Source organism: Leuciscus leuciscus (assembly GCF_965113295.1).
Source record: "Leuciscus leuciscus genome assembly, chromosome: 25".
Lineage (NCBI taxonomy): Eukaryota > Metazoa > Chordata > Actinopteri > Cypriniformes > Leuciscidae > Leuciscus > Leuciscus leuciscus.
Window position 1 is genome coordinate 15,355,154 of NC_138724.1, and position 27,394 is coordinate 15,382,547.

At 36.8% G+C, this 27,394-nt stretch overlaps 2 protein-coding genes, 2 long non-coding RNA genes and 1 pseudogene across 5 annotated transcripts; all 5 read right to left on the bottom strand.

Moving 5' to 3' along the window:
• Nucleotides 1-61: 61 nt before the first annotated feature.
• Nucleotides 62-2,050, bottom strand: LOC309490661 (beta-1,3-galactosyl-O-glycosyl-glycoprotein beta-1,6-N-acetylglucosaminyltransferase 3-like). The gene has a single exon (XM_082159853.1). The coding sequence runs from the start codon at nucleotides 1,795-1,797 to the stop codon at nucleotides 487-489; it is 1,311 nt and encodes a 436-aa protein (XP_082015979.1). The 5' UTR covers nucleotides 1,798-2,050; the 3' UTR covers nucleotides 62-486.
• An 8,771-nt stretch (nucleotides 2,051-10,821) lies between these two features.
• Nucleotides 10,822-11,952, bottom strand: LOC309490928 (beta-1,3-galactosyl-O-glycosyl-glycoprotein beta-1,6-N-acetylglucosaminyltransferase 3-like). Its single transcript, XM_082160262.1, has one exon. It carries the CDS (start codon nucleotides 11,935-11,937, stop codon nucleotides 10,837-10,839), a length of 1,101 nt encoding a protein of 366 aa, XP_082016388.1. The 5' UTR covers nucleotides 11,938-11,952; the 3' UTR covers nucleotides 10,822-10,836.
• Nucleotides 11,953-13,065: 1,113 nt separating this feature from the next.
• Nucleotides 13,066-14,350, bottom strand: LOC309489976 (beta-1,3-galactosyl-O-glycosyl-glycoprotein beta-1,6-N-acetylglucosaminyltransferase 3-like; annotated as a pseudogene). Its single transcript has one exon. The product of its transcript is annotated as a beta-1,3-galactosyl-O-glycosyl-glycoprotein beta-1,6-N-acetylglucosaminyltransferase 3-like (transcript).
• Nucleotides 14,351-20,463: 6,113 nt separating this feature from the next.
• On the bottom strand, nucleotides 20,464-24,143 carry LOC309490148. Its single transcript, XR_014202604.1, has 2 exons — nucleotides 23,694-24,143; nucleotides 20,464-20,775 (listed from the first exon to the last, which is right to left on the bottom strand). It is a non-coding gene; the product is annotated as an uncharacterized lncRNA (long non-coding RNA).
• LOC309490033 lies at nucleotides 22,007-23,466 on the bottom strand. Its single transcript, XR_014202582.1, has 2 exons — nucleotides 23,080-23,466; nucleotides 22,007-22,375 (listed from the first exon to the last, which is right to left on the bottom strand). It is a non-coding gene; the product is annotated as an uncharacterized lncRNA (long non-coding RNA).
• Nucleotides 24,144-27,394: the final 3,251 nt, after the last annotated feature.

Here is a 27,394-nt window from a genome sequence, read left to right on the forward strand (position 1 = left end):
GCAATATGTATTCACTATTGTGTCAGCATTTCCCTTACAGAGAACAGGACATGATGGAGTGTTTTTTTTGTTTTTGTTTTTTTACTGTACTGCCATTATGAGCTCCTTTAGAACAAAAAAGAAAACTGCAAATTGTATTTGCTTGTCCTTAATATTGCACAGTACTGACTTTATAATGTCAAAGACAAATTTTTTGCACAAATTTTGACAAATATATATACACACACACGCTTTTATGGATGGAATGACACAAATTTAGACAATTTTATATAATGTAAAAAATATATATATATATATTACATTTGTGGTAGTAGTAGTATAGATCATTTGTATCCTGCCAATAACTTAAAAAGAGTTTAAAAACTAAATAATTAACAGTCATGAAATTTTCTTACATCATTCCTATCCAATTAAATTAATAAAACATCATATTAACAATATTTTGGAAAAAATGCTAGACAGTTATTGAACACATCACTACTGGCATCATAAAATAATGTCAGATTTATTAACTGTTAGTAATGATCGACCATAAATAGCTTTGTACCTTAAAAAAGCCTCCATACATTTGATCGCCACATCATCTACTTCTGGATCAAACTTGTTTGCCAAAAGATGGTGTTGCCTCACAATCCATTTCAAGTCCCCAGCTCCATAAATACACACCGCCCGTCTGTGCATCCCAGTGCATGGTGGGTAAGGAGCCCCACTCTTTAGATCTCCTTCATGGTAGCTCCACTTCACTAGACGAGCAATTGCGTTCATGTCGGATTGCTCGTACTTTCTGTTTGGAGGGTTTGATCCTGGTACTGAAGGCATCCGCTGTAACGTAGCCCACATGTGCTCATCTGGACTGTATGTGTCTTTCTCCCATTCCATGAGATCTTGAATCTCTTTGCTTTTAATGATGTGATCCACAAACTCTCTTGAAACCACAAAGTAAGCATTTCCTGAGAACATAGGGCTCTGTATTGGCGGGGGTGACTTTCTAACATCGGTCCGAATCACACCGTTCGTAACATCGTGATGAAACTGCCAGCGCCAATTTTTAGACTCTACAGTCTCAGACTCCATACTGTTCTTTCCGTTCAGTTGTTTTAGGATCTGAACCATTTCGGCATTGGTTTTAATGGGGAAATCAGTGCCACAGGTGTTGAGCAGATACCTCCACCGGACGGGTGACTTGAGCAGATCCTGCATGCAGTTGATGTCTGCTTGAACTCGAGACCAGGAGGCGTAGATCACATTCTCCAGTTTGCTGGCCACAAACACGTTGGTCAGACAGGACGCAATGGCCCTAACTGCTTCTTTAAAGATCTCAGGAGACCTCTGGTCCACATGAACACAGTACACATTGTCAGGAGTGTAAATGGCTCTTAAGAGCCTTTCAAACATCTCAATCTTCTCATGGATCACAATGGAGTAAGCAATGGGGAAATCTCTCTCCTCTTTACTGAGAGAAACCGTCAGAAACCCTCTGTCTCGGGTGTAGGATGGACAATCCTTGGTTTCGTTGAGATAAAATGACTCTGATAGCAGGGATGTTCTTTTTTGCGAGGTCATGAGATTCCTGAAAATGTCCTTGTCCACTCCATCCATGTCTCCTTGGATAATAGCAGAACAAGCCTGTAGTTCTCCAACATCCTGCTTTAGTAAGTGATTCAAGACCGGCTCTTCTTTATTTGAACAATTTGTGCTTTGTTCTGGACGGTTCATCAAGAGGACGGTCAAGGTTGTACTCACAGAAAGAATGGAGATAATTTTCAAAATCCTCTGATTGTTAAACACCATGTTCATTTCTTCAAGATTAACCTGCCAGGAGAGGAGACCTGTGTCAGTGAGGTATAAAACAGTCTCTCTTGTTAATATACCAGAAAGGTGTGGTAGGAAGCCAGCAAAGTATATACAACGGGGAAGGACTAACGTCTGCAGGAAAGGGTATAGAAATTGTTACACAGCAGTGGTGTGACTAGAAGGTGTGATTGTCTGATCAGTCGATTAGAGCATTGTCAAAAAGTAAACTTTGCACATCAAGATATATATATATATATATATATATATAATGTATGTTTTGAAACAATAAGGAATATTTAAAGTAAAGTGTCATGTGTCTTTGATTTTGAACTAAGGGTTGCCTCTTGGAGGAAGCTGATTATCTTATATTTTGGTTACCAGATCTGTAGCTTTTCTGACAAGTATGTGTTAACTATGTTTATATAGCCTATTGCCACTCTTTTAGCTTATCTACTAATCTGTTTGCAGTTATAAGCATTTCTGCACCGATTTTTTTTATATATATTTCTACAGAGGAATTATAACCTTGATGCCTAACTTGAGTTAATTTAGTGTTGTTATCTATACTACTTTTGCTGTACAAAGATGCTGCCCACTTTTGTCAGACTAAAACAAATGAATATTTTGGCCAGGATAAAAGAAAGCATAATGCTAACAGAAAGAGATGAATGGTGGATGTACTTGTTAAACTTGTCAGTGCTGCGGTCACATGCCAGGGCAGGGGCTGAAGGAATGTTGGTGAACATGCAAAACGGCCTTAGAGACATTTGTGAGACGTTCCGTAATGAAATCTGAAACCACAGTGGAAATTATAAAGTGCACTCATTCAATCCCATAATGTACTGCAATAGGAAGTCTCCAACTCATACACACAATGACTAGAGGAGCATATGCATAATGGACTGTTAGGGTCACATCAAATTAAATTATGTATCTGAATTGTATATGTGAGAGCTCTGGAGCCCAACTGTCTTTCTTGAGCTGTGACATCAAAGGCAACAGAGAACAGACATTCCATTGTCCTTTTGCTTATGTGTTTCATTGTTGTCCGTTTAATATACTGCCTTTTTGAAACAATATTAATATGCTTTGGCATTCATAACCACCAACCTTGTGGAACTGCAATATTGGTTCCAAAAGCATTAAAATGATCACTTATTTGAAGGTGTATAAAAAGCATGTGCACATGATGTTTTGAACAAATGTATCATGTAAACACACAGACATCAAGATTTTGCATATGATTCACAACAATGGTGACAATCAAAACAAAAAATCTTGGGAATTAAGGATATTAATTTGGGAATTAAGGATGAGTTTTGTACTATGAAAGCTACCCATCATGCATTGCAGCATGAAGCTTTTTTTTTTTTTTTTTTTTACCAGATCGATGGTGTTGGTTGTACGGAAGCCCTGAACCGCAACGTAAAAAAAAAAAAAATATGTAAAAAAAAAAAAAAAAAATGCGTAAAAAAAAAAAATATGTAAAAAAAAAAAAAAAATGCTATCATTTCGAGATTAAAGTCGAAATGTTTCGAGATTAAAGTCGAAATGTTTCGAGATTAAAGTCGAAATCTTTCGAGATTAAAGTCGAAATGTTTCGAGATTAAAGTCGAAATCTTTCGAGAATAAAGTCTTCCGTAGAAGTTGTGTGTGTGCTTGCCGTTATTTCACATTGCCGCACAGGCATTCATGCGTGTGCGTGTGTGTAAATACATGCGCTTGTGAAGTCGAACTGCCGTCTATAATAGACACCGTACGTTCTGGATACATTTTAAGTGCATCATTCTGTATCCAATCATTTGGCCGGATCCCGTGATTTCCTCAAATATAATAACCACTGGTGGTTGAGGAAAGATTCCCTGAAATGATTGTAAAGCGCTTTTAAGTGTAGGCCTACAGTAGACATATGAAAGCGCTATATAAATGCCTCATTCATGCATTCATTCATTCATTCATAAAGCTGGATATCTTGATCCAGTCTGACAGTATATTTTATAAAGTCCTATAGCCTAATGTCATGTTGGTAGACCTGTAGAATATCCCTTTGTTGAAAGCCCAGATAAAAGTAAAAAGCTATTATTTTGTGTAGATCCAGTTTACATACACACACACACACACGCACGCACACGCATGAATGCCTGTGCGGCAATGTGAAATAACGGCAAGCACACACACAACTTCTACGGAAGACTTTATTCTCGAAAGATTTCGACTTTAATCTCGAAAGATTTCGACTTTAATCTCGAAAGATTTCGACTTTAATCTCGAAAGATTTCGACTTTAATCTCGAAAGATTTCGACTTTAATCTCGAAACATTTCGACTTTAATCTCGAAACATTTCGACTTTAATCTCGAAACATTTCGACTTTAATCTCGAAATGATAGCATTTTTTTTTTACATAATTTTTTTTTTTTTTTTTTTTTTTACGTAATTTTTTTTTTTTTTACGGATTTTTTTTTTTTTTTACGTTGCGTTTCAGGGCTTCCGTATGGTTGTGATTTAACATAATCATTATTTCACAATCATTTGACCAGAATCATTGAATTCATATATAGCCCAAATTCGGAGTTAGGTTTACTTTATTAATCATAGCAGCACTGGCCTTGTACAGCATAATATTTTTAGCCTTTTCAATGAAATCCAAATGATCAAATCAATAATCAACATTTTCTTTTTATGTAGGAACACACAGACATCAAGAATTAGCGTATGAATCTCAGAAATGGTGACAAACAGATCACCTCTGATCATAAGCTCATTATTTATTCATGCAGCAATGCATGATGGGAGCCATGAATGAGTTTTGATTGGTGGCACACAGAATGCACTGCAACATGCTTTATAATTGCCACCATTGTTGAGATTCATAGGCTGATTCTTGAAAAAAAATTGTAAATTCAACTCAAAATAGTTTAGCTAAAATTATGAATATAATTAATCTGAAATTACTTATAAAATATAAGTACAACCAATTTACAAAATATAAGTACACTCAACTTAAAAAATATATCTGGATTTAGATCAATTTATTTCGTGCAACCCCTTGGCATAATAAAATTAAGGAAAGTCAACATAACATTTTTTTCAGTGTAGATTTGTTGTGTTCTTCCATTAGCCATTTTCCACCTGCCTGCCTGATGTGGTCTGCAGATGTGGCCACTAAAATGTTAAAGAATAGAAAACAGCTGTCGAAAATGTTGTGCTACAAGTCATAAGGTTTTGTAACAACACAAGGATGAATACATTATAGCATATTTTACATTTTGTGGTTGAACTGTCATTTTGTATATGTCTTGTTAGATAAAGGTTTAATTGTTTTGATTTTGTAAAATAAGAACATAAAATATGAACATTAACGCACACTGAGATACTTCACATGCTTAAACTTTATTTAAATTCAAACAAAATATGAAGATACTTTTAATGAAATCCAAGTCCTTTCTGTTCCTCCATAGGCAGCAATGAAAGAATGTGACTCATGTGACTACAGTGGTTTAACCTCATTTCATGTTCAAACAAAATATGAAGATACTTTTAATGAAATCCAAGTCCTTTCTGTTCCTCCATAGGCAGCAATGAAAGAATGTGACTCATGTGACTACAGTGGTTTAACCTCATTTCATGAAGCAACATGAGTGCTTTTTGTAAAAAAAACAAAAAAACTTTATTTACTAAATCTTATCGAATGTTCACAGAACAACAACTGGCTGCTCATGCATTAGCAAAACACTCATACTTTGTGATGTCCTCGTGAACACGCATTGCAGGTCAGTTATTTTGTAAATGAAATGGAATATTGTTTATTTGCACAAACAAAGTACTCGCATTGCGTCATAAAATTAAGATTATACCATTAGACTTGCATGGATTACTTTGTCTTTCTTACCTTTCTGGGGCTTTAAAGTGCTAGATGCCTAGGTTGCCTATGGAGGGACCGAAAGCTCTCAGAGTTCATTAAAAATAACTTCATCGGTGTTCTGAAGATGAACAAAAGTCTCACAGGTATGGAATGACATGAGGGTGAGTAATTAATGACAGAATTTAAAAATTATTTGTACTGTGGCTTTAATTCAATACCTTGCATACTTAAAGGGATAGTTTAATTTTTAAAGTTAAAATCACCCCATGATTAACTCACCCTCAAGTCATCCTTGGTGTATTTGACATTATACTTTCAGATAAATACAATCAGAGTTATATAAAAATATCCTGTCTCCTCCAATCTTGATAATGGCAGTGAATGGCCGTTTATTTTTTTAAGTCCATCAAAATGCATCCATCCATGATAAAAGTGCATTTATCCATCATAAAAGTGCTCCACGATAACTAGCTTCTGGCAGACGGCCGTACACATAGATTTACGGCGAAAGAGTAACACTTGACCTGATGCACAACACGGAAGTGCAGAGGATAGAGCAAAACAAAACACCAGTCACGAATAAGATGTCTAAAATGACCATTTTTAAAGAGAAATGTGGGAGGAGCTTGAGTTTGTTGCCCAGCCCTGTTTGTCTGAACCGCGAGAGGCGTCTAAACTTACGCTACATCATACATCGTCAAGTGTTACTCTTGTGGCATAAGTCGACTTGCTGTCTGCCGGAAGCTAGTTAATTTAGTTAATAAAGGTTTAAATAGGCCTATGTATATTTTTCTTAGACGAACGCATCACTTCACTTCAGAAGGCCTTTATTAACCCCCGGAGACGCGTGGAGCACTTTTATGATGGATAGATGCACTTTTATGATGGATAGATGCATTTTTATCATGGATGGATGCATTTTGATGGACTTCAAAAAATATATGGCCATTCACTGCCATTATAAAGCTTGGAAGAGCCAGGACATTTTTTTATATAACTCCGATTGTATTCGTCTGAAAGGAAAATGTCATATACTCCTAGGATGAGTTGAGCGTGAGTAAATCATGGGCTAATTTTCATTTTTGGGTGAACTATCCCTTTAAGAGTCAGGATAAAAAAAAAAAAAAGATAAATGATATATACTTAATGGGACATGGATGCAGGGCAGATAACTGACAATTAATCATGCCTTTTCACTTTTCCCTGTTGTAATATTTTTATTGTTTGGTTTCATTCAGGTATGTGATGTTGATGAATCCTGGCCACAAGTATCTGTTGGGGTGCAAACTGTCATTGATGAAGAAGAACCCCTCTCTCTTAATAAACTCTACCTTTGCCCAGTCTCTACTGCCATCATTGTTGAGAGAGGTATTGTAATGGATAATCTGCAGAACCTGCCTCAGGCAATTTGCATCTATTTTGGTCTGTCTTATGCTTTAAATTTGGATTACCCAAAAGACATGAAAGACACTTTTAACTTCATTCAGAAATTTATGCTTGGTTTGGAACAGAACAAACTCCCACCAAAACTGCAATCTCTGAAAAATCTCCTGTTGAGTAATCAAATGTGCAAGATTGATGATGTTTGGCATTAGATTACATTCGTTTATGACCAGTAGCGTAGCCAGGAATCACAATGTAGGTGGGCCCAGAGAAAATCAGGTGGGCACAGCCTAAAAATGCATCTGTTATCAAAATAGGCCAACACAACTACACCTGCTTGAATACACCACAGTTTAATCAGAGCACAAGCATGAATGTCATCATAAGCAGTGTTAAGAACATAACGATAAGAACAGCATTTCCACTGCGCGCGGCCACACCACACACACGCGCGCGCATCTGACAGATGCAAAACAACACCATCATCAAATCGGCAGGACAGTAGTGGACAGTGTGTAAAAACAATGCTTGATCATAGTCTGGCTCAGCGGCCACATAAACCACGTTAAATAAACAACATTGACTAGGAAACTGCATAAACGTAGATTGGCTTACTTTTGATGACTAGCTTATAACAGCAGACGACGGGGCTTAGAGTTGAACACTGCAATGATTTCGTTATAGTCCAACGATTCAGTCAATTCTCTTTCAAATAAGAGCAGGGACAAAGAGTCTTTTTGACACGAACTTTAGTAAGTTGCTCTGTTTCATTTTAGTTTAACATACTTAGCTAAACTTCAGTGTCCCTCTGTGAAATGTGCTCGTCGTTGTGAAGGGGGGATGGGCTGTTCGCAATCTGACTGCGAAATGCGCTACACGGGCATTTCGTCATCACCATGACAACCAAACAAGAATCAAGAAACATTAAGATTTATTTTTATAGTTTCAAGTATTGTGATAATCGCAACAGAATTCCCTCCTTAGGCTACCTTGTGAGGCCACTGACTGGATGGGCCTGATTGACAGGTGGGTGGGCCCAGGCCCATCCAGGCCCACCCGTAGCTACGCGAGTGTTTATGACAGTGGAATTAGATTAACTTAGTTGACAGAAAAATAAAAGGGAAACTTAAAGCAGCACTCAGTAGCTTCGGGACTTCTTCGCTGTATTCTCGCTTTTTGCTCGCAGTTTTCTCTTTAGAGCTCCCCCCACAGCTTCGGAATAGATATTTGACAACACTGTTGTAAAAACTCGTTGTTGATTCTCAGACACCAGAGGCTATAGATCAACGACATCAAAGCAGATGGGACGTTCTTTAAAACGTCTTCTTCATTCGGGTTCGGACAGCGTGAGGGAGCGCAATAATGACAGCATTTTAGCAGATTTCTTTTGGCCGTAAAGCAATTGTTTACATCGCGAGACCTGATATCACGCGAGACTTCCTGACGCAGCGGCCGGCGGCCCGCCGGCTCAAAGTTGCAAGTGCGTATTTTCCGCTCACGGGCACGAGGGGGGTGCGAAACGACCACCATTCAACCCGAAATAAGTAATATAACCATTACAATGACTCCGAAGCTGTTCAGTTAAGGTAAAAAAAGCTACTTAGTTCACCTTTAAGGCACTTGTTTAAAATTGTCAGCCCATTGGTTCTTGAGTTGATGTAGAGTCAAAAGTACAGCGCTTCTGCATTCTATGTCAGAACGTCAGCTTATTATTGGCCAGCGTCACATGCATCACACGCATGACTAGCGTCGGCCAATAATTAGCCTACGTTCTGACGTACAACCCAGAAGCGCTGTAGCCTACTGTTTACACTACGTCAACAGCATAGGAGAATGACGTGAAAGAGAAGGATTTGTATTAACTAACATTAACAAAGATTAATTAATACAATAGCAAATGTATTGCTAATTGTTAGTTCATACACTGACTAATGTTAACTAATGAACCTTATTATAAAGTGTTCCTGTTTTTATTTTATTTTTTACTTTTTTTTTTAAAACCTAAAGTGACTATTTACGTAAATTTTATACCCCAATGCAAACTTGTGTGGACCATCCCTGTGTCAGTTGTTAAGAAGAAAAATACAATAAATTTACCTTTGAACTGTATCATTGCCTTAAATTTATTTGTCCAGTTGTAAATGCTTTCTTTGTAAAATTGTGAAACTATTCTCAATGGTTTATAATAGATTGATAGAACTTAAATTATTGGAGTAACGCTTACTTGCTCTTTTTAAGGCAATCGGTTTGCATGGTTTTAACAGATTAACTGGATTGCTTTTGAAGTCAAATAAACTCAGTAATTCCAAGTTGTATGCAGAAAACATCAGTTAACACAACTAGCATAAATGAGTTGTTAGGAATACTCTCAAAGTGCATTTTACTTGAAATGATTTAGTTGTTAAAAATAGTAATTCTGAGTAGTCTATACCAAGACAAGTACATCTAAAGTAAATTATCAAGTATACTATGCAAATTAGTTTTAAGTTACTGGAACTCTCTTGTAAGTTTACACTACTAGACAGGCACTTGTTAGTACTACATACTATTCCTATTTCACTTTACTCGTTTTTTTCAAGGCAATCGGTTTGCTTGTTTTTTTTAAGTAAGGTTTATTAATTGGATTTTACCTTTTGAGCTGAGAGCTTGCAGATGTTTCAATGAATGGTCTGTAAAGATATCAATAGTTGAGATGTTTCAAGCAAAGATTCAAGCATCATCATTTAGAAGATAATGCTTTCAAAAAACTCAAATTCACATTACCAGTCAGACATACTGTATGGATTGTTTCTTCTCAATACACATTTAACGATTTAAACAGAAAAAGAAAATAAATGACAATTCTGTAATTAATTACTCCCCCCTCATGTCGTTCCAAACCTGTAAGACCTTCGTTCATCTTCGTAACATAGATTAAGATATTTTTGATTAAATCTGAGAGCTTTTTGATCCCCCATATAGTCAGCAGAAAGGTAGTAAAAACATTAAAATAGAAACTACAGTGGTTTAACCTAAATTTTATGAAGCAATGAGAATACTTTTTGTGCGAAAAAACAAACAAAAAAACTTTACTTTATTCAACAATTTCTTCTCTTCATTCTGTTTCAGTCTCTGACTCTGTTTAAAGGTTCACAAAACTTTTTGAATTTGAAGATCAAGGTAAATTGTACTTAATTTGTCTTCTGGGAAACATGTAAATATCTTCTGTTGCTTCCGAAGGGCAGTACTAAAGGAAAAAATATTTATATTTAAAAAAACAAAGACAAATTTGGGCATCTTCATCCTGTTCAAAAGTCCCCCTAAAATAATTAACATTTTGCAGATTCTGCAAGGTGTATGTAAACTTTTGAGCACTGTTTACTGCTGAATGTCTTGTTTGATTTGAGAACGTGGAAAAATGTGGGAAGGAGACAGTAAGGAAACAATCAAAAATGAATTGAACCAGTAAAATTTTTCCAATTCACCTTTATTAATGGTTTCAGAGGGTGGGGTTCTTGTATGTTATGTTCTTGCAAGTAAACTTCCACACAAAAATCACATTGTCATCGTGAATACTATACAACACTGCAATAGTTATTCAATATTGTGTCAGCATTTTTTTTTCTTTTACAAAGCAGTATCTGTACTTCTATTATTATCTAGAACAAATTAGAAAACTGTGAAAATTTTATTTGCTCGTCCTTCATATTCATGCACAGTACTAATTAAATAAATAAATAAAAATCATACTGACAATATTTTGAAAAAATGCTATACAGTTATTGAACACATCACTCCTGGCATCATAAAATAATGTCAGATTTTTTTAACTGTTAGTAATGATCGACCATAAATAGCTTTGTACCTTAAAAAAGCCTCCATACATTTGATCGCCACATCATCTACTTCTGGATCAAACTTGTTTGCCAAAAGATGGTGTTGCCTCACAATCCATTTCAAGTCCCCAGCTCCATAAATACACACCGCCCGTCTGTGCATCCCAGTGCATGGTGGGTAAGGAGCCCCACTCCTTAGATCTCCTTCATGGTAGCTCCACTTCACTAGACGAGCAATTGCGTTCATGTCCGATTGCTCGTACTTTATGTTTGGAGGGTTTGATCCTGGTACTGAAGGCATCCGCTGTAACGTAGCCCACATGTGCTCATCTGGACTGTATGTGTCTTTCTCCCATTCCATGAAATCTTGAATCTCTTTGCTTTTAAAGATGTGATCCACAAACTCTCTTGAAACCACAAAGTAAGCATTTCCTGAGAACATAGGGCTCTGTATTGGCGGGGATGACTTTCTAACATCGGTCCGAATCACACTGTTCGTAACATCGTGATGAAACTGCCAGCGCCCATTTTTAGACTCTACAGTCTCAGACTGCATACTGTTCTTTCCGTTCAGTTGTTTTAGGATCTGAACCATTTCGGCATTGGTTTTAATGGGGAAATCAGTGCCACAGGTGTTGAGCAGATACCTCCACTGGACGGGTGACTTGAGCAGATCCTGCATGCAGTTGATGTCCGCTTGAACTCGAGACCAGGAGGCGTAGATCACATTCTCCAGTTTGCTGGCCACAAACACGTTGGTCAGACAGGACGCAATGGCCCTAACTGCTTCTTTAAAGATCTCAGGAGACCTCTGGTCCACATGAACACAGTACACATTGTCAGGAGTGTAAATGGCTCTTAAGAGCCTTTCAAACATCTCAATCTTCTCATGGATCACCATGGAGGAAGCAATGGGGAAATCTTTCTCCTCTTTACTGAGAGAAAGCGTCAGAAACCCTCTGTCTCGGATGTAGGATGGACAATCCTTGGTTGCGTTGAGATAGAATGACTCTGATAGCAGGGATGTTTTTTTTTTCAAGGTCATTATTTTCCAAAAAATGTCCTTGTCCACTCTGTCCATGTCTCCTTGGATAATAGCAGAACAAGCCTGTAGTTCTCCAACATCCTGCTTTAGTAAGTAGTTCAGGTCCTGTTTCCCATTAGAAGGACAATTCTTCCTTATGCAATTCAGCAGATAGAGGGACAGTGTTGTACTCAGTGAAAAAATGGAAATTCTTTTTAGAATCCTATGTTTGTTAAATGCCATTTCAGTTCTTTATCATTTTTAAACCAGACCTTCCAGAAACTACTGCCACTGTGCCACTAAGGTATGAAACAGCTTCTCAGGTTCATATACCACAGAGATGCGGCAATAACTAAGGCAGGTGGAAATGGTAGGCAAGGTAGGGACTGCTCATCCATGGAGAAATCTCTGGTTACCAGCCACGGATTCATTTCTATGGGGACAATTAAGTGACATTTCCTTGGATCTTAACTAAAAACATGCTTATAAGATGTTGTCTGTATGCAGTCAAAAGCAGGTTAATTTTAAATGAAGATAAAGAATACTGTACTGGATACAAGCGATTGATTCAATGAAGATGTGAAGTATATTTTTGTATCGACACACACAAGCTACAAAAAATTATTAAAATTCCAACCGAGGTCTCCGGCGTGGGAGGCGGGCATGCTAACAAGGACGCTAAAGACCAGTCCTACTCAATAGTGCCTCTTGAGGCCAGTGCCTCTTACTGGCCTACGTCCGTTACACCAGCAAACACAGAATGTCCCCCTAACATTCCCACATGTTTCCCATTTGGTTAATTTTTTGGGAACCAAATAAGAATGTTGAACGTTCTCTGTAGGTTATTTTTTTGCAACCAAAAGAATATTCCCAGATTGTTCCAAGCAGGTTATTTATTCTAACCTAAAGAGAACTTTGAAACATTCCCTGCAGGTTATTTATTTTATAACCAAAAGAGAGCCTTCCCAGAATGTTCCCTGCAGGTTGTTTTTAGGTTTTATTTTTATAACCTTAACCTTCTCAGAACGTTCCTTGTAGGTTATTTAATAACCCAAAGAGAACCTTCCCAGAAAGTTCCCTGCAGGTTATTTTTAGGTTTTGCCCTGCGTTTGTATGTTATTTTATTGCCTATCATTGTTTGCTCAAGTTAAATTTGCACATCACTATTGGCATCATAAAATAATGTCAGATTTTTTTAACTGTTAGTAATGATCGACCATAAATAGCTTTGTACCTTAAAAAAGCCTCCATACATTTGATCGCCACATCATCTACTTCTGGATCAAACTTGTTTGCCAAAAGATGGTGTTGCCTCACAATCCATTTCAAGTCCCCAGCTCCATAAATACACACCGCCCATCTGTGCATCCCAGTACATGGTGGGTAAGGAGCCCCACTCTTTAGATCTCCTTCATGGAAGCTCCACTTCACTACACGAGCAATTGCGTTCATGTCCGATTGCTCGTACTTTATGTTTGGAGGGTTTGATCCTGGTACTGAAGGCATCCGCTGTAACGTAGCCCACATGTGCTCATCTGGACTGTATGTCTTTCTCCCATTCCATGAAATCTTGAATCTCTTTGCTTTTAAAGATGTGATCCACAAACTCTCTTGAAACCACAAAGTAAGCATTTCCTGAGAATATAGGGCTCTGTATTGGCGGGGGTGACTTTCTAACATCGGTCCGAATTACACCGTTCGTAACATCGTGATGAAACTGCCAGCGCCAATTTTTAGACTCTACAGTCTCAGACTCCATACTGTTCTTTCCGTTCAGTTGTTTTAGGATCTGAACCATTTCTGCATTGGTTTTAATGGGGAAATCAGTGCCACAGGTGTTGAGCAGATACCTCCACCGGACGGGTGACTTGAGCAGATCCTGCATGCAGTTGATGTCCGCTTGAACTCGAGACCAGGAGGCGTAGATCACATTCTCCAGTTTGCTGGCCACAAACACGTTGGTCAGACAGGACGCAATGGCCCTAACTGCTTCTTTAAAGATCTCAGGAGACCTCTGGTCCACATGAACACAGTACACATTGTCAGGAGTGTAAATGGCTCTTAAGAGCCTTTCAAACATCTCAATCTTCTCATGGATCACCATGGAGGAAGCAATGGGGAAATCTTTCTCCTCTTTACTGAGAGAAAGCGTCAGAAACCCTCTGTCTCGGATGTAGGATGGACAATCCTTGGTTGCGTGGAGATAGAATGACTCATGTAGCAGGGATGTTTTTTTTTTCAAGGTCATTAGTTTCCAAAAAATGTCCTTGTCCACTCTGTCCATGTCTCCTTGGATAATAGCAGAACAAGCCTGTAGTTCTCCAACATCCTGCTTTAGTAAGTGGTTCAGGTCCTGTTTTCCATTAGAAGGACAATTCTTCCTTATGCAATTCAGCAGATAGAGGGACAGTGTTGTACTCAGTGAAAAAATGGAAATTCTTTTTAGAATCCTATGTTTGTTAAATGCCATTTCAGTTCTTTATCATTTTTAAACCAGACCTTCCAGAAACTACTGCCACTGTGCCACTAAGGTATGAAACAGCTTTTCAGGTTCATATACCACAGAGATGCGGCAATAACTAAGGCAGGTGGAAATGGTAGGCAAGGTAGGGACTGCTCATCCATGGAGAAATCTCTGGTTACCAGCCACGGATTCATTTCTATGGGGACAATTAAGTGACATTTCCTTGGATCTTAACTAAAAACATGCTTATAAGATGTTGTCTGTATACAGTCAAAAGCAGGTTAATTTTAAATGAAGATAAAGAATACTGTACTGGATACAAGCGATTGATTCAATGAAGATGTGAAGTATATTTTTGTATAGACACACACAAGCTACAAAAAATTATTTAAATTCCAACCGAGGTCTCCGGCGTGGGAGGCGGGCACGCTAACAAGGACGCTAAAGACCAGTCCTACTCAATAGTGCCTCTTGAGGCCAGTGCCTCTTACTGGCCTACGTCCGTTACACCAGCAAACACAGAATGTCCCCCTAACATTCCCACATGTTTCCCATTTGGTTAATTTTTTGGGAACCAAATAAGAATGTTGAACGTTCTCTGTAGGTTATTTTTTTGCAACCAAAAGAATATTCCCAGATTGTTTCAAGCAGGTTATTTATTCTAACCTAAAGAGAACTTTGAAACATTCCCTGCAGGTTATTTATTTTATAACCAAAAGAGAGCCTTCCCAGAATGTTCCCTGCAGGTTGTTTTTAGGTTTTATTTTTATAACCTTAACCTTCTCAGAACGTTCCTTGTAGGTTATTTATTTAATAACCCAAAGAGAACCTTCCCAGAAAGGTTATTTTTTAGGTTTTGCCCTGCATTTGTATGTTATTTTATTGCCTATCATTGTTTGCTCAATTTAAATTTGAGAGAACACATAAACATGAAACATCAAATCTGACAAAGTGCGTTTGTATGGTTAGCCTACAAAGTAGCCTAAAATCTGCATAATTCTTATTTAAATAGGCTATACAAATTTAGGCTGATGTGTTTTCGTTTTGCAAATACTTAAGTAGGACATGGTTAGCGTAACGTTGTTGCTCGGTTAACACAGAACCCCACAACACAACTTTGAGACTATCAATTGGGCTGTGATTAATCATTCTGCAGATGCAATAAGAAGAATAATAATAAAATAAATAAAAAACGTGATGACAATATGATTGGCTCATGGTACCATAATAAACAAGTATTGACATGAAAGGCAGTATAGAGGTCCATTTCATGCTTTTAAGATCTCTCAACACAAAATTGGCCACTGGTAAAATATTAGGCTACTATGATATTGAAAATGTATGAATGAATATGCTTTTTGTAAAAGAAAACCAGTCAGAACACATGGTTACTTTTTAATGGCTGTCATTAGAAAAAGATGCCTAAAGGTATGGTCTGTCAGGGTTAACCACTTAAAATTTGACACTTTCAGCTTATTTTAAACACTTAGAAAGAATGTGTTGAACTGACTTAAACTGTATTCAACTGTGAATGTGTCAGGAAGATGAACACATGTCATAACACATAATGTGCTGTCATTGGCTAAGCTGTTTAAATAAGCACCTAAAACCATACACACACAGTGCTGTTTTGACAATAAATAGTTTAGACAAAAAATAATAAAAAACTATTTTTTTTTATTTCAACACATTAATCATTAAATATTGACAAAAATCAACCTGCAGAAACAGATCTTCTTTCCCCAATTTCATTAGGCAGATAACCCTTTACCTCATTTCAATCACTTCATAACTTTGTATCTTGGATTAAAGTAGATCTGATCATCCAAAAAAATTAATATCTGTTGGGATTCTGACAGACCAGAAGGAATTTTTACTGTACTCCTCCATCTTTTCCACAGCATATGAGTAAAAGTAATCACAATATTTAACTTTATAACAGTCCTTAAAAAAACAGAAACACACACAACTGACTTTTTCATAAGGGATTGCAGCAGAACTTGAACAGTTTATCCAAGGCACAGGTCAGGCTCTGATCTTCCAATGTCATTTTGGCAACAATGACAAACTGGCGGGCCTCACTGGTCAGTTTCAGAGCTTAAATCTTCCTAGTTAGTCCAATACTAGAGAAATGCAAACACAGGATTACTCGAGCAAAAAAATGATAGATGCCTCTGAGGATTACAAGATGCAGTGCCAAGTTGTGAAAAAAAAAAAAAAAGCCTTATTTGCATTGCCTTCCTTGTGATCCTAACATTAAGAAAGCATGGATGAACTTTATTTTTTAACAAAGTTCAAGATTGCATCAGTAAGACACTGTTCATTTGTTTGCTTTATTGTACTGTATTGTATTGTATTGTTCACAACACACACAAGTGCGAGTAACAATGTTTGATATACTCAATTTACTTTCACTTTACTGAAAATTACGAACATGAATATAAAAATTACAATGCGACTGTCACATTAACTAAAGAACACTAAGGGAGGACTCAAATGCAAAAGAATAATGATTTATTTAACAAAAGAAACATAAAGTAAAACAAAAACCCACAAGGGGAAAAAACATCATACAATACAACAACTTCAAAAACTAACATACCAAAGGGTCACGGGAGAACAGGAGACGTATACAAGACAACGATCCGACACAGACTGCAAACACAAAGGAACTTATAAAAGGGACAAATCAGGCAGGTAATGAGGGAACAACAGGTGGGGCAAATGAAACCAATAATGAGATAACAAGGAGGGTGGGATCGAAACAGAGACAGGAACACAAACACCACATGTGCTACACGAGACAGGACAGGCATGTGACAGCGACAAACGATGGTACATTCATTCATAATTCTGTTTGCATGAAACACTGTTAGTTATCCTTTTTCAACTATAACTGTGGTAACTCCAAGTACTACAAACTAGACTTATAAAGCATATGTTATGCGCATTAACGTTTCACATTTGGCAAATGTTTCACCTTTGTAATGAGGTGATGCGTGATCTTTGATCATCAAAATGACATATTTAAATGTTTTTTAAGAAAAAAATTCGTCATGCCTTAAAATAGCTTGAATGTAACTCTACACCCTTGTTTCATTTAGAATACGCAGATCCAAGAATATGCAAATTAGCCCCGCCAGAATGGTAATATATGTGTTTTATGTATCGCTCTCTACAACGTCAGACACATAATGGTAATTAATATGATTAGCCTTTTGCTTGACTACGTTATCAAACAGCTAATAATGTGTTGCTAATGTTACACAAACCATGTTCCCGTTCGCCATCTCAGAGTCAGACATCCCATATGAAAAAAACCTGCATGGTTCATATATGGCAACCATATATCTTCCTTACTTAAATCAGCCAGAATTACCTTCTGTGTTTCATATAAGGCCAATATATGTCATATACAAAATCAGACCGATTATGGCCCATTTCATACTAAATAGCACACATATAACTTATAGGGGATTTTTGCGTCATATATGAATACTGTTAAAAGACTTATATGAGTTTTACATGAAAAAAGTATGCAAATGTGTATGGTATTAGTAGAAATATATAAAATTCATATATAAATCATTTAAAGTTCTTATATTGAATCATATGCTATTCAAATTAAAGTCATATAGAATTTATACACATTTTGTGTCATTTGTTTATGTGTTTCATACAGATTTCATGTTTTAATGACCAACATCTGATTCACTTATATGCAGTTGGCAAATTTTTAAAGGGATACTCCACTTTAAAATGAGAATTTTGTCATCATATACTCACCCTCATGTTGTTTCAATCCTGTATGAATTTCTTTCTTCTGCTGAACAGAAAGGAAGATATTTAGAAGAATGTCAGTAACCAGACAGTTTCTGGTCTCATTGACTTCCATAGTATATTTTTTTCCTAATATGGAAGTCAATGAGACCAGAAACTGTCTGGTTACTGACATTCTTCTAAATATCTTCCTTTCTGTTCAGCAGAAGAAAGAAATTCATACAGGTTTGAAACAACATGAGGGTGAATATATGATGACAAACCTTTATGAAGACTGTTAATTTTCCTACAGGATTTGAAAGAGCAGTTATAAAGCAATGACATTGTAAGACTGTGTATTTACATTATTTGTGAACTGTCTGGGCCTGTTGTTTGTGAACAAATCATAACATATTATTGCAAATGAACAAAGTTGAGTCAAATATGTTTCTAGAACAGTGATTAAAATGTTGAAAATTGTCTGGAATATGTTTTTGTATATGTGACGAACTCTGGTGGTGATGCACTCTAAAAACTTTTAATATGATTTACTAAATTTTTTGGTTAAACATTTTTACACTTAGAATTGATTAGATTTGTAAGCAGTGAAATCAATTACATACACTGTATTAACTGAGTAAATGTAAGTGAAACAAATTAAATAGATCTGAGTAGGGATGGGCATTCGATTCAATTTTATTAGTCGATCGTCGGGAGAATTAACGATCGACTATCGATTAATCATTAATATTTTTATATTGAAATTTATTATTTCTTTAACTTTTTATAAATTAAAAATGCAATGAAAATACAAAAATACAGTTTGTTTGTCCTCGATGAGATCTTTATTACAAGAAGATCAACTTGTGGCAGTGAAACTGGACGTTCGGTAGACTTGAAGATTCCTGCGGTGCTCTAAACCAGCGGAACCTGCAGCTGCGAGCACCCATGGCCACTTCATCCGTTTTCTGTGATCGGATAGCTATCCGGTCGTGAAAAGACCAAATCTAAATGCCCTCCGAAACGCATTCGAGACGGATTTAAATCCGATCGCTCAAACCACTTTATACTTTATATCTGAGACGCATTCCAGACGAAACTGGACAAGAGTAAATGCATCTGGTTGTTGAAACCACATATGTAAATTTGACTTATCCCAAAAATGATAAGAAATAAACGTGTGAGAGCGTGTTATAGGCTATATGTCATGTTATATCCAGATATGACGACGCTACTTCAACACGCATCACCACAGATGAGCATCTATTCATCAAGCTAACGTGCAAACTATCGCAAATCAAAGTGAAAGTCATTCATCAACACACAATCATCTTCATTAAAAGTAAAGAACCGAAATGATCTTACCAGGGCTGTTGCCGCAATATCTTGTTGCGGTCTTTGATTTAGAAATTTTCGCTGATGATCAATAAAATGCAGCTCATATCAGTTGCATTCGATGACGTGCAACAATTTAAATATGCATATAGCGCGGGAATTCAAGATCGGATTTATATCCGTTTTGCAAAAACACATTTATGTGACCAGGTGTAAATGGAATCGTTTTGATAAATCAGATAGCTATCCGATCTGAGAAAACGCATGAAGTTCCCATAGAACTTCTGCACCAGTCTACTGATTTCTGTTGAGAAAGATAAGCATGTTGACATGATCTGGGATCAGACGCGACCGCAACCTGGTGACAGCCAGTCCAGCCGCCGAAAACACCCGCTCTGAGCAGCCCGGTCTCACCCCAAAACGTCATATACTGACGCGTCTTGACCATGCGTCAACATACGACGAAAAGGGTACCCCTTTAACGTCAATATGAGACGCAGACAGAAGCGCACCAGCAGCGCCTCCTAGCGGTACCCTAACGCATACCTAAACCTACCCATAACCCGAATCGTCACACATGGACGTTATGGGGGTACCCTTTTCGTCGTATGTTGACGCATGGTCAAGACGCGTCAGTATATGACGTTTTGGGGTGAGACTGTCAAGCCGGGGCAGCCGGGGACTGACGTTGCCGGGATGCACAGGTACCTCCGCGCTAAAATGAATTCCATTGCTTCAAGACACACTACGCAACGCAACCTGCATTAGTTTAATCGATAACAAATAAACGTGATCGACGAAATTCTTAACGATCAATTATCGATCGTCGATTAATCATGCCCATCCCTAGATCTGAGTAACTGCATTTGGTACATTAACAAATAAAATTGAATACAAATAATTGAGGGGGAAACATTTAAAAACAAATATTTATGAGTAATATTAACTGTGTTTATATGCCAGTAATATTAACTTTTTTTATTTCCTCTAAACCTTTGTAAAAATATTCCATACAACCACCGGTATAACTACATGACATAGGCCTTTATTGTCAATGAGTAGCCTACAGCAATACAGCATATTTTATACTATTTTTAACACATATACAATATTGCCTACATTTAAACTAATGTAAGAAACATTTTCTAAGTAAAAATTAAACATTTAGGCCTAAACATTCAAGTGTAATCAACCGGTCTGTTATCCAGTATCCACCGGATCAGCGCTGGTTCCTATGCCGGAGATGGGCTCGCCTCTGCGGGGGAACCTCTAACTTTACACCGCCGTCCTGCGTCACTCACGGCCGAGAGATGCTGCGACGCGAATGACTCAATCACCTGCCAATAAACACACAGGCTGCGTTCGAAACCGCATACTCAATGAGTAGGTACTTAATTTCAATAAGTACTTACTTAACGAGCGCTAAAAGAGTAGGTACTTTATAGCCAGATCTCGTTGAGTATGAATGCGAACCGGACATCTGCCATGTTGACGTTATCATGTGACCTACGACGCGTTACCACAAGAGCCACAACTTGAAAAATTTGAACGACACGTTTAATTAATCTATCTGTAAATATCTTGATATTGATTAAACTTGCTCATTTTGTGGTCTTTTTGAAGAAACTGCTGCCCATTTATGTTGTGAATACATTTAGGGTTGATTTAAGTTATTATATTTAACCCAACTAATGTGACCCACCGTTTTATCCTTCACGATATTATTTATTTTTATTACAAAATCCCAAAATTATCATCTCTTGAATATGTTGTTAATTTCTTTATTTTATATCCAAACATTTTCAGCCACAAGCAAAAGTGGCTTTCTGCTTTATGTTTTCCTCTTTTTCTCGATGAATTTAACTCTCGTTTCATCCCTCAGGCCTAGGCCTATAAATAACAAAAAATGAATTTTTTAAGTGTATTATAACTAATTATTTAAGAAAATATATATTACGATATTCAACCTTGTAGGTTCTTTTTTCCTGTGTATAAAATCTCATATTATGTATGCAAATCCATGATTGATATATGTGTGTGTGTATATATATATATATAGGCCTATATATATATATATATATATATATATACACCTCATAACATCAGTAACTCAACAGCCCTACCTAGAATGGTTTTCCTCAGCGTTTGTAATGTCTGCACAAAGGGCAGCTGTGCGAAGATTCGCCTTTGGAGAAAACTGTTGATTTTATACTCGAAAAATGTAAGTATCATTAATGTTAAAAATTAATATTACCCCAGAATGAAATGCATTGCTATCCCACCCCAAAACATACAATAATAAATGCTGACCAATACTTAATTATATAAATTTTTACTGAAAATAATTCAATAAAACAAACAAAATGTAATGTGTCATATGACATAGCTATGCATGAATACACTCTAGATGTGTATAGTGAACATATCTACATTTTCATTCAAACAATAAATAAAGCATTCATTAAATATTTATATTTTATTTACTGACAACAATGAGAAATATTAATAAATTAGTAAAAGAATGAATCAAAGTCACCATCACACAATAAACAAATGCATATACAAGTCAACACATGAAACAAAGCTTTATTCAAACTACAATCATGTATGTAGACTACAGGCGCTGAACCCCACATCCTTCTGCCATCTCAACACAGCGGTTCCCATTCTGAGGCTTTATTCTGATGAATCAGCTGACCGCCAGAGGTGAGCCGTGCCTTCGTGCCTGAGGTTGTTGCGTGATGTGTTGTGCTTCACAATCTGAGGCAATAAGGGCAGGTGGAGTGATGGAGGGTCTCGTAAGGACAGGTGGAGTGATGGAGGGTCTCATAAGGGCAGGTGGAGTGATGGAGGGACTCATCCATGGCACCATCTCCAGGATTCAGCTCTGGGCTCCTCATCCTCAGTGCTCACACCAGCCTGCTGACATTTCAGATCCTACAAAATTATTTAGAAGACAAAAACGTGTGTTTTTTTCCACAAATGCCGCCATCATCTTTCCTTGCAGGTCCTGCTCCACCACAAAAGCTGTGCAGCAAATGCACAGAAATCAAGAATCAGAAAAGTGCTGTAATAGCTCTGTTTGAAATTACAATAATTAAAATAAACTACAACTTAATTTTTAAATAGTTGTTGTTATTTATTTCTGTAGTATACTCACTCAAAGCCTTTGAATTATTCACATTACCTCTGTGATTTATGAGCAACACTACATTTACATGTTGAGGTTGTTTTAACTTTTTATCCAACATAAATGTTCCTCAATTTATCAACAGTAATGGACAAGTAAAATAGATAACTTATGTTTAGTTACTTTATAGATTTGTTCTAGCACACATTCATCACTCAGATGTCTATTTCATGTTGTGATGTGCTCTTCTGCAATATTTACTGAAGATTTTCCTGTCAGATGTAAATAGACATTTAAAATAAGCGTCTTTAAGATATATATGGTTTACGTAAATCCACTTTAGAGACGTAACTTACGTGTCCTTACTGGAGCTCCTCTGTTAGCTAACGTTATACATAATAAAACGTGTTTTTACAGCAAAATCACAACTTTACACCTTCAACAATTCAACAGTTTACTCTACAGTAGTTCAACACATGCAATTTTAACGCAAGGAACCGTGTTTACTCACATTTGAAAGCACCCGCGTCGCTGATCTCCGCGATGTTTGATAATGACGTATCCTCTCGCGTGGCCTCCTGGGATAGAAGAGTATCCACGGATCAGCACTCAAAAATCTGTGTGGAAGCAGTAAGCCATCCGGGAACTTCTCGCCTTCTCTTTTATGAATACTGATGTTTCGAACGTACTGCTTCCTTCACGTACTGTTTTCGCCTACTATATAGTAGGAAAGTAGGCATATTCGAACGCACTTAAGTCCGAATCTCGCGATAATTAATACGTCACCCAGGTAATTCTCGCCTACTCTTTTGGATTCGTACATACTTTTTCGCTCGCCTACTCTTTTTCCCATACTAAATAGTAGGGAAGTATGCGGTTTCGAACGCAGCCACAGTGCACAGTTCTGAGGACAGTTTATCATCCAAATTAGTTATATTCATTATCTTTAGGAATATAGTTGTGTGTTTTTTTATGCAAGGCGTTACAATCACGCGAAAAGACAGGCGCGAGTCGACACTCGTTTAACTCGTGAGTAACATTGTGTCTCTGTATGTTCTTTCGCATTAAATAAAATGATTTGAAGCACATTAATGATTATACAGATAAAATAAAACATACACACACCTGGATTTCACAGAGGAAATGCACCAATTCTGCGACGCTGAGAAGAGAAGAGGAGAACTGTTCTGGACTGGAGAGAGTTCATACAGCGCGCGCTCACTCAACCGTTGAGCTGTCGTCGTCACGTCAGAGGGTGGGGGAGGGGTGCATTGTTTTAATTGAGTAAACTTAATCAATTTCTTATGCGTGTTAAATATTAATAATATTGATTTTATTTAAGTAATATTTGTGGTTCTTGAAACAGATCAGTTTAATTATCCATTCTCAAATATGGTGATGGAAATTTCACAAATATATTAGCTCAGTGTATTTTAAATAAATAATTGGTTAGTCAAATACTAAATTATTTTAGTGAAAAACTTCTTTTTATTAACTGTAAATTTCAGACAAAATTAATTGTTGGAGTTTTAGTCAATTATTTCGGTATGTTCAACTCAAACTATCAAGTAAATGATATTCAGAGATTTTATTACTGTAAGTGAATAAAGTTAATTATTTCTGTGATATTTACTAAGCCACTGATTTTTTTTTTTTTGTGACTTTTTAGAATTTATTTATTTTACCCATAAGAATCACTTCGACATTTAGGAAAGTTTTATGTTTGTAGGTTAAGAATAGAACTGCATGTTGTATACCATAGTAGAACTGTGATAAAGTTTAGAGAAATTGTCACAAATGAAAATGAAAACAGGTGATGCAGGATTTAAAATGAAAACTATTTATATGTGAAATATGCAACTGTATCTTGTAGAACACACTCTAATAAATGTGTGCTTGTGTGTGTAGTTTAAATGTTGTGTTTCATCTAAGGCTGATTATACAGTATATACAGTAACCACGATTGACTACAGGCGTAGGGCTCAACCTAGGACAAGATAAGAACAAGCATGAGTGAAGTAAAGCCTTACACTGATTGGTAAACTGCACTGTGTTTTATACACGTCCATGCTGGACATTCATATTAAATTAGCATTATTTTCCTATGTTTTTACATCATGAAAATCTATATGGAATCTCTATGCTTCAGTTGTATGTAGGACATATATGACATAATATGATTAAAAATATACTAATATTATACAATTTATATATGTGGTTTTTGCAGCATATATGTCCCTTACAATATTCTGTTGGAACATATAAGAATCACGGGAGTTTTTAGCAAACCTTTTCCATATGGGATCTGCCTTCTGAAAATCAGTATCCTTAGAAACGCTTTGAACAACTTAGAATGGCCGTGGAGAAAAGCATATAGTTCATCATAACATCGTAATATACATCATATACATAATTCACAAGCTATAAAATTAAATGTACCCAATGTTTCCTATCAACAGAAAAATATACCGGGATAACCTGGCTTCTCTTGAGACTCCCCTGTTTTGCAGTTATATGCTTAAGTTCAAACGCATGTTGACGTAACATCAGGGATTTTTAAACTGCGTTTTTGAGACTGTCTTTTTTTCACTGCAGTTTAAAGGAGAAAATATCAGCAATGGTGTTGCTTATGAATTTGCTCATGGTTTATCATAACGCATATTAAAATCTCCACATAGACATATGAACAACATTAAAAACTTGATTTTCACCTCAGGGGGTCTTTAAACACTAATATAATGTAAGAAGTACCTCACAAATACATAGGGAATAAATATAAATAAAGATGTTCGTCCACACGTGTAATGCGGGGATGTTGAAAATATTTTAATGTGTAAAACTGTTACCCAATCATAGCAGTGGGTGTTTACTTCCAAGTCGCTAATGCCTCAAAACAGAGTTTCAAAGAGAGGGACAAAAACAGGATAGAAAATATTATTACTTCTAAATTATGTTTTTTGTTTTGTTTTTTGTTTTATAAGTGGACCTCAGAGAACATTATAAAATGTTTTAAAAATGCAGTTCATGACCCCTTTAAAGGAACAGAATTGTGCACGATAATCGTTTTATCTCAAGGTGAACGCTTCACTCGAGGGGTCAAACAACTAAAAATCAAGTCAGGAATCTTGGTGTGACACTAGAGTCAGACCTTAGTTTCAGTAGTCATGTCAAAGCAATTACTAAATCAGCATACTATCATCTGAAAAATATTGCAAGAATTAGATGCTTTGTTTCCAGACAAGACTTAGAGAAACTTGTGCATGCTTTAATCACCAGCAGGGTGGATTATTGTAATGGACTCCTCACTGGCCTTCCCAAAAAGACCATAAGACAGTTGCAGCTCATACAGAACGCTGCTGCCAGGATTCTGAGCAGAACCAGAAAATATGAACATATCACACCAGTCCTCAGGTCTTTACACTGGCTCCCAGTTAGATTTAGGATTGATTTTAAAGTATGGTATATAAATCATTCAATGGCCTAGGACCTCAAAACATTGCAGATATGCTCACTGAATATAACAGATCACTCAGATCATTAGGATCATATCAGCTAGAAATACCAAGGGTTCACTCTAAACATGGCGAGTCGGCTTTTAGCTATTATGCCAGCCACAGCTGGAACCAGCTTCCAGAGGAGATCAGATGTGCTCCTACAGTGGTCACATTCAAATCCAGACTCAAAACACTTCTGTTTAGCTATGCATTTACTGAATGAGCACTGTGCCGCTGTTCGTCCGACTGTTTGTACTGTACTGTATTTTATTTTATTTTTCTAAACTGTTTTAATTATTCTTATTTCTTTTTATTCTTTTAATTTATTCTATGTAAAGCACTTTGAATTGCCATTGTGTATGAAATGTGCTATATACATAATCTTGCCTTGCCTTGTCTTGCTCTTGACTATCGTTTTTCATGATCGTTGGAAGGCGAAATCGAAACTATCCAATAAATTGCACAGCCCTATTATTTATATGTTCATTAGTTTCAGAAACCTTGACGCTTTTCAATTTCTTTTAAACACTGTCTGTGCTCGAGCAGTGGAATTGATATAAGCAGCTGTATTGATATTCATATGTGTGACGAATCGATACATTGTTGATATATTTCGAGCACAGCCCTACTAGCCATGGCCATATGAGCTACATCTTAGGCCAGGTGTGCATGGTGCTGTACTGACAGTCGTGAGCCCTCACACAAGTAATTAAATGAACTTTTATGCTATTACAATCTTGCACAAGTATTTTGCACATTTAGCTTTCCATGCCATTTTTACATTAACTTAACAAATGTATCTAATTTGTTACCTTGGCGCCAAAACATATCCCCTATAACGGCAATCATTTTAGTTCACTTTTAGATCAACTTCAACTACACTTTGGACATAATCAATGTCTTGTAAACCAAAATGATACCATTTTGTGCGCAAAAAAACAAACGAACAAAAATAATGACTTTCAACAATTTCTTCTCTTCCATGTCATGCGTGTGATGCTGACGCAGGAGCCGGCCATTTCTGAGCCGCCATTCTGACAGAACTTGGAAGGTGTTGCACTGTGATTACAACGTGAACAGCGTAGGAGACTGACATGGAAGAGAAGAAATTGTTGAATATAGTCCTTATTTATTTTACTTTTTATTTTCATAAAGGTTGAACCTCTGGAGTCACATGGACTATTTTAACGATGTCTTTACTTCCTTTCTGGGCCTTAAAAGTGGTAATAACATTGTAGTCTATGGGGGATCAGAGAGCTCTCAGATTTCATCAAAAATATCTCCATTGTGTTCAAAGATAAACAAAGGTCTTACCGGTTTGGAACGACATGA

Bases quoted from the DNA above. Each gene is read 5' to 3' on its own strand.
- LOC309490661 (XM_082159853.1), bottom strand. From the start codon at position 1,797: ATGAACATGGTGTTTAACAATCAGAGGATTTTGAAAATTATCTCCATT.
- LOC309490928 (XM_082160262.1), bottom strand. From the start codon at position 11,937: ATGGACAGAGTGGACAAGGACATTTTTTGGAAAATAATGACCTTGAAA.